This window comes from Puntigrus tetrazona, chromosome 20 (genome assembly GCF_018831695.1).
Source record: "Puntigrus tetrazona isolate hp1 chromosome 20, ASM1883169v1, whole genome shotgun sequence".
Taxonomy (NCBI): domain Eukaryota; kingdom Metazoa; phylum Chordata; class Actinopteri; order Cypriniformes; family Cyprinidae; genus Puntigrus; species Puntigrus tetrazona.
The window spans coordinates 17,875,199-17,889,581 of record NC_056718.1 but is presented as its reverse complement, the minus strand read 5'-3'; the positions used below and the strand labels follow the sequence as shown (position 1 = coordinate 17,889,581).

The window sequence follows — 14,383 nt, the reverse complement described above, 5'->3', positions numbered from 1 at the left end:
CTTTCCTTTAGCTAAATGATGATGTCTACTGTCTAGTGATTCGTTCAGTGGCCTCAAATATAGCCAAATATAATGGCCTAATGTTCTTTCAAAATAAAGGCAGATTCATTTCTGTTAGTTTTTTTTTTTATTTAAGATTTGCATAGTAGTTCATCACATAGCCTAGGCCTATAAGAATATTCCGATAAACATAAAACTGCACATGCATTAGCTATTGATGTTTTAGCGCTAAATACTGTTTTGCCATTCAGACTTGGGCAAATATACGTTTTCTAGCGAAACAAAAAAACCAGAAAAAGTTGGCCGCAGTGGCATACACATCTCCAGCTGGGACGGGAGTAGTGTCAGACCACTTGGTGAGTTACAAGTGGGGGCTTTCACGAGGTAGATGTCTATGTGCTTCAATGGCAAACGTCTATAGGCTCCTCGCTGCCACAGACATCCCGTAGCTTCCAGCCCCAGATCTGGGAAAAGAACACTTGATGCCATCAAAGGAAAACGGATTGAAACCAGATGTGCTGCTTTCGTTCTTTCCATGTATTTAATTAAGCCGCTGTTGGGATGGAGTAGACCTTTTTCATCATTAGTTTTCCCTCTACATTCCCTCAGCTGCCAGCTCCTCTACGAGCGACTTCTCTCAAAAAAGGCCTGCTATCGGGGTGAAGGATCGTGCAAAAGAAGACAGTCTGTAAAAACGGTCGTTTCAACCGCAACCAGCAAAACGTTTTTCAGTCCAATGTCAAATCCGTGTGGCACATGTCCATCATCGCTTGAACGCATACGTCGGAGTTGAAAGAGATTGGGTTTGTTTATGGCCTGTCAAAATCTAAACTTTGAAAGTTTTTTTTTCCTCTCTGGTTCGTGATGTCTTTGGACCGACAGCTTAAATTTAGACAGATTTATAATTTGGACAGCTACCCTAAAGTGTGCTTCATCAATTTCCAGTGCTTCCATTTTATTCGAATTCCACTGATTTAAAATTAAATGTAGTTTTTTTTTTTTTTTTTTTTTTTTTTTTGATCAACCGAGTTCCATGACTTTGAAGGAGTTCCATTCATTTTTAATTGCTGAGATAAAATACAACATAGAGACTTCGCTAAAAGTTTTACTAGAATAAATTACGTTTTTAAAATTTTATTCATCACCATTTTGCACGCTACTAAAGCGCAGTCTTCTCGATAACCTTAGGTTTTATCTTTAAGTAAATAGATGGGCAGAATAACGAAATGAAAGGCTATTATATTTCGTATAAATCAACATTAATCGTAATAATAGCCTAATAATAATTAATAAATAATTTTTAAATGATTTAAAAAACACCAACGAACAAACCGTAATTGAAATGTGTTTTGTAAACGTATTTCTTGCCTGCTGGGATTTTTCCACAGATGATTTTATAATGTACGTGCCTAATTGAAAACATGACTCATAACTCTGTGGATTGACTTTATGGCATTGCGATAAACACAGACTCAACAATCCAGCTAAACTCATGAATTACAAAAGGAGTTAATTAGCGATCGAAATAAAACCCAGAACGAGGACAATGCACTTCAGGTTACGTATATATACATATTTTGTATCCACAGAATAGTGTAATGGAAAGCCCATGACAGCCCACGAATTAAAAACGCGTGTATATCCAGTTTGTTTAAAAGTATCCAATTTACAGTAGTTGAAACAACACACACGATATCTCCGTACACGAAAATAATAAAGAAAAAGGACCGAGCAATTTGTCAAGGAATCTGTACGACCATAATGCGCTTTTGTAGCCGCACTTATACACTAATGGGAAATTATTTGGTTTGGTAGTATTGTGGTATAGGCGACCTTACAACAAGCGGCATTCTCGCATCAGTAGTGAAAAAGGATTTGCAAACATGTTTTAACATGGCCTAGGTCTGACTGAAGCGGCACAGACTTTCAGACAGGCTAATGTCTTAAAAGGCGTACCTTAAACAGAAGTCGTCCGGTTATTGCTCACGACACCTTTAACGTTATGGGGTTTTTAACTGGATTTAGATCTTAGGTTGAGCGACAGGCGCAAATGAATTCCCCTGACTCTGTTATCAGAGCTCGCGCGCGCATATCCGCGTGCGCTTTTTTTTCGCGCGGGATGCGAAGCGCGAGCACAGAAGGAGGCGCTTTAATTGTAATTAGCGAAATAAAAGCTCGCGGTCGTCTAATCAGCACCAGGGGTCAATGGACAGCAGTAGCGCACTTAATCGTGTTTAACAGGAGGAATTCCGTCCACAGTAAATCCTATTTTGTTAGACCATATTTACAAACAGACTATGCTCTTAAGGAGTTTTTGGGCTTATTAAAAGCATGGCAATATTGTTTTCAGCGTTAAAATTGTTCTGTTAAATCCGTCTGATTTATCTCACGATTTAATGCAGCTGGCTAAGCAATTTTGTATTGATTTATGATTTGTGTTATGTTTCTAACTAGCTTTCGTTCTTTATTTCAATCCGCTCACAATATAAAACGGTAAACATTTTAGATTAGGTTACAGCGATTTTATAGCCTGTACGTTAAGTTTTTTTAGAAGTGCATTTTAAAATGTAGACTAAAATAAGATGACGGAATATGTCTTTAAGCAACATAATGGATATTAAAAGAAATAGCATTAACAGTCGTTGCTTTTCATTTTACATTATGTTGCGTGAGGGCAGGCTAATCGTCCTGATCAAAACCGGGTAACCAGTGACTTGCCAGAAGGCAGAATGTTTCAGTAAAAGTTGATCCCGTGCGTTTTTTTTCCCTCGAGTTTCTCGGTTTACGGAGTCTTTTCAACCTGTCCCGACGGACAGAGGGCACATAAATCAGAAATGCGCTCTCACAAACCGAGCTTCACGAAAATCCCCTTTCCTGTATTTACTTCCAGGATTTGTAGGTCCCCGTTTTCAACAGCAAGACCAGAATAGAAAAGAATAAAAATATTGTATTTCACGATTTCATACGATATCTCTAATGCATGTTTACTGTTAGGCATGTTCAAATTAGACTAATATTAGTGTATTTGTTTTTGCATTGGACTAAAACTACAACGTTCTATCAAGAATTTAAGCGTGGAAGATGAAAAAAACGTAAAAAAGAAAATAATAATTACGCCACAAAAATAGCTTATTTCGATGTGGTTCTCAAGGGCTGTCCAGACATTACTGGATCGCTATAGATTTATGTGGATAAGAAACCTCAAAGTCGAGAGACATTTAAGTAGGGTTTGTGGCTTCTCTCAAATGAATTGAAACTAAACCGTTATGTGAAAATATGAGACCAGGTTTTCATATTCTTTACAAATAACGAATGCATTAGCATTTTGTATAAAACAATGTGTAAAAGTAAAAATTAAATGCAACTCCAACGGGTTATTTCAAACACGTGCAATAAAAAGCACAAAACCGGTTACAATATTAAAACACTTTATTCTCCAACAGACCATTTAAATATGGAATAGAATAGTTTACAGTCATTTTAATGCAAACGAATATACTCAAGCGCATGACATTCATATCAACCTGATATATTATACATCTCAAAACTTGCAGTAATAAGACATAACCGTGCTGTTATAGTGTTAAATGGTTTTAGTGTTGGTTTAAAGCTCCGCTTGTTTTTTTCTGACTTTTATTAAAAAAGTATAAATTATATACAAAACATGTATTTCTAAAAACTATGCCATTCAACTTCCCCAAACGCCAACAGTTTTTTCCTCCAGAGTACAAATCAATTGTTCCTCATCTCTGCTGAGCAAACTGTCAGTTTTTTTTTATAAAAAACCCCTGCTGTTATTAATTTGTTAACATTCACATCAAGTTATTTTTATGAGACAAGCAGATACAGATAAAAGGTTCCGCCATTCACTTGTGCAACATCATGTGAAATAAATCACAACTACAAACCACCCCCAGGCCGTTTGCCACAATTCTATTTTGAATAACGTCAAAAATATAAAACAAATCAAGTTAACAGTATTTACTCTTTTATAGTGTTTTTAAGATACACAATGATTTCAGGAGATTTGGTTTAATGGAAGACAGATTAAATTATACAACTGACTGACATCCGAAGGAACCACAATAAAATACATGGCACTATTTTAACTGCCCACATTTAGGATCATGTAGCACCCTCAATTAAAACCAAAACCCGAGCTTAACAGATCACAATCGATATTTCAGCCCTGTGATGTTAAGGCATTTCTAATGCTAGTAGTAATGGAACAACGTTCACTTGACACCAAAATCAAACTGAGACTGCCTTTTATCCTCACAAAATGTAGGATTGTCACAATTTCTATAGTTGGTAGCGAGTGTTATGTAAACCGTCACACAGCCTCTATTAAATTGAAGCTGGGAAGCTATCTCGGCCCATCTGCGGAAACGTCTGTTGCTTTGCTCTCCTGATTGTCCTGGCTGATCTTTGGTTCTGTAATGGAACCGTCTTTGCTCGTACTTGAGCCATCCACCTCTGTGCGCTCCTCCGTGTGTGCCTCAGTAAGGTTTTCGGTAACGGACTGGGCGCCGGCCTCCCTCTCTTTGTCCTCTGGATCCGTTTCCTGCGAGATGGGGACGTCCTCAGCATTAAGCTCTAGCTGAATCATCAGCTCCTCCAGTTTGCGGGCCTTGCGCAGCTCATTCTGTTGGATGATCGCACACAGGTGCTCTGTCAGCTGCTCTTTCGCCTCTGTTTTTCTGTGCAAATCCATCTTAGCGGCAACATACTCAGCCTCGGCTTTCTCAAAGCGCTTCCTGTCAACAATAAGAGATTGGCAGATACAGGAGAGTTGGACGTGTAGAAATGCATACTCTAAGCTTAGACAAGCGCATGCTCAACTGATTACAAAAAGACACATACATGCGCATTACCTACAAATATACTTTTTACAATATAAACGGTCAAAAAGTTCAAAAGTAAACTGAATAACAAAAACAGCAAAAAAGAATAAAACAGATAATGATCTAGAAGCATGCATTTGTCTTTTGCATAATTTGGCCGAATTAATGTAGAAATGCTACAGAGGGCAGTATTTTCAACCTTGAGCAACATCTATATGCATGTACTGGATGTATTAAGGCACATGAAACAAGTGAGAGCATTTCAACAAAAATACTGTGAACTTTGTTTATAGTACACTTAAAAGGGACTGTAAAAATATAATCATTTAAATCTTTATCTAAAATGTTTCATCTTAAATGATTAAATCCTATTTAATTCATCCAAAAATTAACATTTACCATGCCAGGGAATAATCCATGCTTGATTCCTCTATCAGTTTTCTAAGAATCCCGATGTCGCTGGACACAGAATCATCCAGTAACTGAAGTTCTCTCTGGATCTTCTTCAGTTTCACAGCTTCAGCTTGTGTCTGTTTGGACCTGGGAAACAGGAAATTACATTTTCAACATACTGCTTTTCACATAACACATTTGGATAATCATATATCAAAAGGTTATCATCCGACAGATTTGGATAGCAGTTAAAATTTTTGCTCTTACTTTTCAGCAATGGTTTTTGCAAGGAGAGCTTTTCTTTTTTTATTCTTCTCTTCCATTATCCGTTGCTCCCACTGCAATTGTTGTAGACGGTTCTTCTCTCGCCTGTTGTAAGAAAAATGTGGCGTAGTCTTATCTTTGAAGCATATTATTTATATATATATATATATATATATATATATATATATATATATATATATATATATATATATATATATATATAAAAGTGAAAAAGTGTCCAATTCCACAGAAAAAACATGGTAACAATACAAAAATAGGAAAATAAATTTTGGGATGAAATATGATGCAAATATGATACTGTATAGTATTACAAATTAAAATTATATATTTAATACAAAATATTATTAATACTTAATATTATAAAGTATTTTGAGCCAGTGTTTGCATAGGAAATAGACTTACTAACAATTCCACTTCCTGTTTGTCCAGCTCTTTGATGACTGCTGGTGGAGCTGACTCTGCAGGTGATTCTGGGTCATGTTTAACAGGTTCTGATTTATGTTCAATCAGTAGCGATTCCATCGGTTTGGGCTCGTCCCGTGGTGTGACAGCAGGCGGGTCTGGGGGCTTGGTGAGTTGTTGGTCGGGTGGAAGAGACTGGCTGTCCTCCTTCTGTTTGGCTGCCAGCTGCAGAGCCCTTTCCCGCTGCAGCTGCTGTCTGCTTCGGTTAGTCGGAGCGGCTTTCCGACCACGACCCAATGTGACGGACACAGCCTGGTTTACTGGATAAGAGCACAATTATCAGTATTTACAATTAGTTAGTGGCTGCGTCTTAAGGTATCAAACATGACGTCTAGGTGCGCAGGTCTATATATGATTTTAAACATTTCCCCGCACTTAATAACTTACTGAATAACAACCAGATCATTATGAGTACATTTCATTTAACATACAGGCAGACTACACGGATGAAAACCGTTTTTGAGTAAAGTTAACTACATTTGTACTCACCGACTTCGCCGTTGTCTTTCATTCTTCGCAGTTCTTCCTCTGAAAACCCAGCCCACGCAGCCATCTTAGTATCCTATAAAGTTACTTGCAACTAAACTGCAAGCCGATTCTATCAAATATAAATATATGTGGGTTAAAATTTTATTTTTCAACGTGCACAGGCGGAAACTAACTATACTTTCTCAGCTGGCCGCCATGTTTGTGTATAATGACTGCCACGTTCAAGACCCTAGAAAGGCCCCTTTCCTTGTGCCCTCGGAATTTGCCTGTGTGTTTTTCCAGACACGTATATTTCATATGCTATTATAAAGTGTATTGTGGCAAGTACAATATAACTTTTTATTTTATATAACTTTTCAATTTTTTTAATAACTTTTCGATCGTATATATTTTTGTAAACAAATACTCAGACAACCTACTAAAAAGATGATTCATCTTTTTGGGGAAAATATTAAAATAAATTCTTGTGCTAGTAAAATGTATTCTGTAAACACTAAGCAAACAAGATCTGCTGACATTGTGGATTTTATTCATTCTTTCCTATGCAGCACGTTGGTGAAGATATGGTCTAAATGTTTTGTTATATTCAAAGTTTGTGTACCGAGAAAGATGTTCTTTTAAGAAAACATCTCCTAAGTTTACACAACTTCACATCTTTTAAAAAACAGAGAAAAATTGGTCATAATGATATGTAGATAGATAGATTATTGGATAGACAGACTATTGGAGTCGACGACTAATTTTGTTTATCCTCCTCTTCTTGCTCCAATTACCCTCTTCACATTCACTGAGCCATCCTGCACTCCTAGTGGTGGAGAGGTCAGAGGTTAATGAAAGAGCATGCTTGGTGATAAAAAGCATGAAATCCACAGAGAAAAAGAAACGTCAAACAGTTGTATCAAGTTACACTTTTGTTTTATTGCCAGAAGCACCCATGATTGTGGCAGGAGTAAGCGCTCAGCTCAGGCTGTCTGTGTGGGGCTGTGAGAGGCCCTGTAATTTCTCTGGATCAACTGCTTATCTGAGTGATCTGGCACGTGTTGCCAAATTAGTCCTGAATGACTCAACTCTTGTCTGCTACTTTTGTTGATGTCTGATTTCCCATTATTACCATTATAGCATCAGTGAGGCATTCGGGGTGACCTCCATTTCTAGTGGTTGGTTTGGTAGTGTTTTAAACTGCCAGCATGTTGGCAAGTAGACGTTCAAAGAGGTCAAACATTGAGATAGATAGATAGATAGATAGATAGATAGATAGATAGATAGATAGATAGATAGATAGATAGATAGATAGATAGATTTTTTTAAACATTATACAAACCCATTACATAATTACATTAAATACATAATTACATTATTAATATATCACTTCTATTATTTTTACTATATTTATATTATACTTGATGTTTGCTACATCATTTGTGTTATTACTATATTTATATTATACTGTAATATTACTCCCAATTCATTCATTACTCTTAATGCTGCTTATGAAAATAAATGTAAAAAAATATTTAACATACAATATAAAATATTATACAAATCATAAAACTGGAATGGTTTCTATTTATATATTTCACATTGTATGATAAATATTTTTTTTTACAATTATTTTATTGCATTTTCATTTTTAATTCATGTATTTATTTATTTATTGCATTGCATTGATACATTTGTGTCTGAATGCACTCTTAAGACTATGTCAAACACGATGTCTCTTAGCGTGAATCTTCACAAACACCACCTATTAATTGATTTAAACTGGCAGATGTCACATCAGACTAGATGTGATTGGCCCATTGCCCTCAAGGTGAAATGTTGCTATGACATAACACTTCATCCAGACGGGAAACCATAAATAAAAACTCACAGCTCACAGTTTGCTTAATTCCGTGGTCCCTCTTTCTGTATTCTGCTCCCTCTGTGCTTTTCTCTGTCTCTCTGTGTGTGTGTTATTTATATGGCTCTGTATGTCAACACGTAGAGGACAAATATGTTTCTGGGGCCCCAACCATTTTTCAACCGTATTTTGTTAAAAAGTCAAGCTCTGTTAATTGCCCTACACAGAGCAACCAAACAATCACTACCACTTCATAGCAGCTTTTTAAAGGCAGACTCACATCTTTGATCCATCTGGAATTATTTGCGCACTTTAAAGGAGAAACACCTCAGGAAAGGATAAAGGGAGTCTTTGAGAAGACAGGCTGATGCGTGGCCTCCATATGGCAGACTGAGCGAACATGAGCTTGTGTTAAATTAAGATTGAAGATTCTTTGGCCCAGACCTGACCATATTCCTAGTTACAAGAAAAGCCTGTGAGCAATGTCCACCATCACCCAAAGAACAAGCAGCCCGAATTTGCAATTCATACATTCAATCATCAGAGCAAGGATGGCAGTGTTAGATTGTGTGCCATACACGGCCTATAGACAGAATAGATCTAGCACTCCTTGTTTTTTTTTTGTTAATATTCAGATGTGTTGGGTGAAACTCTTAACTGAAATCACTCTTACATCTGAATGTAAGACAAGAATGAACTCCGAAGAAAAAAAAACAAATGGTTTTGTTAGTCCGCCCCATTAATAAAACCACATTTATTGCAGGGTTGATGTAACATAATATTCTTAGTATGAGTACCATGTATGTCCTAAATGAAAAAAATGTGCATAGTACATCACCCAACACCTTGCTAACAAGATCTGATTGGCTATCATAAATTAAACAGGCAGATAAAGTTTCTTTTAGACATAATATAGGACAGGTATATGAATCATATGGAAAGATTTGAGGAAGAAAAAAAGCATAAAAAAATAAATGTTTCATTATGTGTTATATCATAAAACAGCTTTCCCTTTGCTGAGATATATATATATATAACATAATCATAGTTTAAGAGTCCAATATGAAGATATTTATTTCGTGAGCATAATGAATTTGCACATACAATTGTATTGCAGTTATTAACAGTATTTTCCAGTGATATTAAAAAAAGAACATTTGTTCATAGTTATCAAGTTTTTAATAAAGTTCTCAAAAGTGATATTTTTACATGATGTTTATCGTACATTTTTTAAAGTTATTACTTCTTTCAGAATGTTTCGAGAACATTTAGAACTAATGTTGCCATAACGCTTGCAAAATTACAAAATGGAAAGTTCCCTTAATATTTTTGTAACAATAAAATCATTTTAGACGTTAAACCTTCCAAAACCGCACATTTAAAAATTCAGAGTACGTTCAGATATAATGTTTTTATAACTTAAAAATCATTAGCAAAACATTTTTAGAACATGTTTTTCTTAGCTGGGTAACAGTTGACAGCCTTGTATAACTTATGGGCAGTTAAGTAGGAATCAGTGCAGGAACAGCAAGTGCACATCATGGCCTCTCTGTGACTTTTAGCCATCAATAAAACGCACTTCCCTTAATCAGTCAGGAAACGGGTCAAAAAGACAAACAGCCAATTGATGGTTGACCTCAAGGAAGGTTGAGGTCAATATGGGGATGATTAGGGGTCAAAGCTGTCAAAGACTGAACTTTAGGCAGATGTAATGGTTTCAGATCCCACATGTTTTGACTCTACCACATTTGTGTCCGTCACAGAGCGGTCCTTTCTGTTTATGCTGCGAGACGGAGTTTCAGTTTCCAGTCATGGCCATCTGCAAAGAGTTTAGGGGACCAGAGACGGATCTGTGTGATGTCATGCGCTGATTAGAAAAGACAGAAATTATCCTGTGATCATTTGCTGTCTCTTTCACTGCATGTTCAGCATAAAACTCTCCCACTTTCTCTCCTTTAATCCATCTCCGATATTTCTAGAATGCGCTGTAAACAATATTTTTTTAGTTTATCTGAAAAATAACCAAAATATAATTGGTTAATTTTGGGAAAAATTGCAAATTTTATCAATGAGCAATGCAGGTGCCACCCACAGCGCATCTGGCAGAACCTCAGACATACAGCAAAACCAAATATCACGATGAAACAAGGGTAGTTTGTGTAAGAAACTTGAGACAATAAAGAGAGGTACACGGCTATGCTTTGTAGGCAGAAGTAGTTGGTAAATAGTTGAGAAAGGCTGATCTTTATAGAGAAAATGAATGCATATGTTAGTGTAAGCAAATGCAACAATTTTCTAATACTAGATGAAAACCCCTCCAATGTATTTGCCCAAATCTTGGCGTAAATAATAAAATTATGTAAACTCTAACATTACTCACCTTCACCTCACCTTCCATATGGTCTTCTTGGAATATAAAAAAACATATTACTCAAAAGGAAATGAATTACTTCAAAAAAATATTTAGGATTAATTTAAGATTATTAATCATAGGATTCTAATCTACATACATGGTTTGAACAGTTAATGGAAAACATTCTAAAGTGATCATTTAAGTCAATTGGATAGAGGTCTGATTTTGTTTTTAACTTCAAACAGATGCTATGAATCATGAGTCATTTATTGTTTGCATAGATCTTGCTGGTACAAGTAGTAATCGCAAGGCATTTAATGGTTCCTATTCCTCTTTCCCATTCTGATCCCAAGCTTTAAGTACAAATTCTTATTCATGGAGTCATAAATTAGAAAATTCTTAACTTGCAGTTCAGGACGTGAGTCAAATTAATTGAAAAACCGCTCCAACTGATTTCTTTGTTTGTTCTGTTTATATTTTGATTCACTAAAACTCTGAGTCTTTCGCTTGGGAATCACTGGATGTATTGTACGTTTAAAAACAGTAATTAGGGAATTGTACATTTTGTACAAAGCGTGGACATCTGTAAAATTGTCCACGTGATAGCAGGGGTTCAGCCGTAATTTTACGAAGCTAAGAGAATACTTTTTTGTGCACAAAGAATATGAAAAAAAGACTTTATTCAGTAGTTCTTTTACTCATCCTTTATGCTGCCACCATTGTGTATAATTATGACGCGTGCATTCACACAAATGAACTATTTTACTAATGTCTGTGCTATGTTTCTAGACCTTGATCATGAAAGTAACTTTGCTGTCTATGGCAGAATCAGAGAGCTCTCAGATTTGAGCATAGATGAACTTGCGGGTTATCTTACAGGTTTGAGAATGAGTATTTAATGGCAGTATTTTCTCTTTTTTACCCTTTAAGTACACAATGCACGCACAAAACCATGAAAATCACTAAATATATTTAAAATATATGTATGTGCATTTGGCTTGCTATTGTTAAGAAGCTGCAAAAAAGCCCAGTATGTAAATAGTTCTAGCACTATTTGTTTGCGGACCAACATAAGTCTTGCATTTGTTCTCCATCTCTCCCAGTGGTCTTCTAAAAGTTCATTAATGAACATCTGGTCATAATTCTTGAAGTGTACCCATCAGCAAGATGGAATTGGCCCACCCTGAGCCCCCATCAGCAGCCACTCTGTGCCTGCAGCCTATTCACCCCACCTCAAGATGCACTCAGCACCAGCCGCAAGGCCTAGAATAGTTTATATGGGATTTTTAATGTATTTACTACAGGAGAAACTGGCACAGTCACAGGCACCTTCTTCCATACAAGCATGCCACTGTTGCACACACCCCACCCAACCGCAGCCCCCTAATGCGAAGAACAGTTACTGTAATGCATTTGTTCTGTTGTTATATTACACACACATACGCCTGGGTGATTTACTGCCTCTATCTGCTTTATGAATGTAATTAAACGTTTACAGTTATTTTGCGTTGGAGGAAAGTGCTGCCTGTGTGTTTTGTGGAAGGTTTACAGCAGTGTGAGATGTTGTTGAGTTTTAACAAGAGGCCACAGGCTTTCTTTGATGTATCAGAAACGTAGTGAGCTTGTCCATCTCAAGACAGCGGTGTTGATTATGGGTTTGCTTTCCTGTTTTTTACCATCTGAAATCATTTAATTATCCTCACGGCCTCGTACGGGACAAAACAAAACCATAACCGCCGTAATAAAACACTTGTTTGGTTTAACCTTCAGCAAAGCAAATGAGCTAAACAACAGCTGTGTACGCAGTTTCAAAACTTACATGTCTGTATGTCAACAGGTTTTCCTCTGTCGATGATACTTAGTTGCAGTTTCTGGTAGGGACTAATATGTTTGCCTAAGGACAGAACGGAATAATTCAAAACAGGTTAACAAATGTTAGCTGTGCTTATTTTTATTGATTTCTGGTGGCCTGTAATGTAATGCTAAATAATAGTACACAATGACTAATATTTCCCAGGACATATCAGACACAATGGGTTGTATTTTGTCATTTTCATATTATGTTCTTTTTGATATTAAAATAACTGAATTGAAAGTAATATAAAAATGAATTAAAACCATACAGATTGACAAAATCTATTATAAACTACTAACAAAATACTTAATTTCAATTAAAAACAGGGGATATAAAAATAAAAGCCGTTAATAACATTTATAATCGTTTTTTAGATGTGAAAGTAATAATGAGAATCGGTGTAAACTTTTTGTCAGGCTTACAGCATGATATGATGATTCATTTTTCATGTTATTTTCTTGTTAAATTCATTTTATAGAAATATAAAACGTTTATGCAAACAACATAAAAAGGTAAATCCATGGTGAACTGAATCGAAAACTGCGTCGTCTGTGGGGTGAATGTTCAGATATGGGGCTCCTCGAAATGTGGGTGGTATAATTATTCAGCCCTGGCAGCCATGACAGACACACTGTCATCATTACATGGTACAGTGTAGAGGATACACGTCAGTCAGCCTCCAACCAGGCACTTCTCATTATGTACATTTGCCTGACACTGTCAAGAGACTTTGTGAAGGTAAACTAGTTTTTTCCCTTGCTAGATACTGGAGAGTTAAAATTACATGCAGCCAGCGAGGGATCCTGAAAATGTGGTTTTGCTTTAGCTCAGCTGAATTTGAAGAGAAGGCAAACTAAAAGCATCTGTCTTTATTTTAGTGTAAGTTATATGTATACAAAACATGCCTAACTTCACCAATTTTCCTGTGACGTTCTTAACTGGTTTCATTTGTTACATATTTATGGTGTGGTGTTAGAGCCGTATGTTTAGTGTATGATGCACATAGCAAGAATTTAAAAATCTTTGCTAGTAAAATCTCTATAGTGATGATACAATTAACACTGATATGGGATAGATTAAAAAAAAAGTGTGCTAGAAAAACAAAAAACAACTGTTCTATGAATTATTTGTATTATATATATATATATATATATATATATATATATATATATATATATATATATATATATATATAATTTTTTTATTTTATTTTATTTTTAAATTTTTTTTTAATCACTATTTTATTATATAGTGAGAAGAGAAGGAAAACAAATTAAGGGAAAATAATAAACATTCACAAAATGTAAATTGATTGCTAATATTTGCTGAAAGTCCCAAAAGAAAAAAAAAAATTCAGTTGACTTTTTAATTTATTTTTTGCAGTGAATTAAAATATTAACATTCAAAACATTGCTATAATGTCAAAGATACATATGGTTTAAAATTGAATATGTACTGCAACATCTAAAATAATTGCAAACGCCCAAACAAGTCAATACAATAAATGGCAAATGAAGCACATTCACGAACACACGTGCATTCGGTAAACAAATTTTGACTCTAAATAGGTAAATCATTTTGCAACTGACAGAGTGCCCTGAGGGTCCTGTCTATGACGATTCACTTGGAAAAACTTCATTTAGGCACTAATGGGAAACAAACCTCTCACAGAGTTAATGAGGTTAAGTCACCATTTTCCTTGTTCATTCAGTCCAAATGAAAAATAACCAAGAGTGACAGAAACAGATGGAATCAGATCTCAGTGGCCTGCTGATGAACTGTCACTCAGGGAAAAAAGCATTCAGTTTTCACTTCATTTTTCTTCCCTGAGGAAGATCTGTCCCGTGCAGCCTCAAAATCAC

General features: G+C 35.8%; 1 protein-coding gene across 1 annotated transcript; it reads right to left on the bottom strand.

Moving 5' to 3' along the window:
* Positions 1-3,411: 3,411 nt before the first annotated feature.
* gorab (golgin, rab6-interacting) lies at positions 3,412-6,691 on the bottom strand. Its single transcript, XM_043218627.1, has 5 exons — positions 6,474-6,691; positions 5,929-6,244; positions 5,505-5,606; positions 5,244-5,384; positions 3,412-4,757 (listed from the first exon to the last, which is right to left on the bottom strand). Exons 1-5 carry the CDS (start codon positions 6,535-6,537, stop codon positions 4,367-4,369), a joined length of 1,014 nt encoding a protein of 337 aa, XP_043074562.1. The 5' UTR covers positions 6,538-6,691; the 3' UTR covers positions 3,412-4,366.
* Positions 6,692-14,383: the final 7,692 nt, after the last annotated feature.

Excerpts from the sequence above, each read along its gene's own strand:
- gorab (XM_043218627.1), bottom strand. The coding sequence starts at position 6,537 with ATGGCTGCGTGGGCTGGGTTTTCAGAGGAAGAACTGCGAAGAATGAAA. Across the intron at positions 5,607-5,928 it reads GACAAACAGGAAGTGGAATT|GCGAGAGAAGAACCGTCTAC; the intron begins GTTAGTAAGTCT and ends TTCTTACAACAG. Across the intron at positions 5,385-5,504 it reads GCAAAAACCATTGCTGAAAA|GTCCAAACAGACACAAGCTG; the intron begins GTAAGAGCAAAA and ends CCTGTTTCCCAG.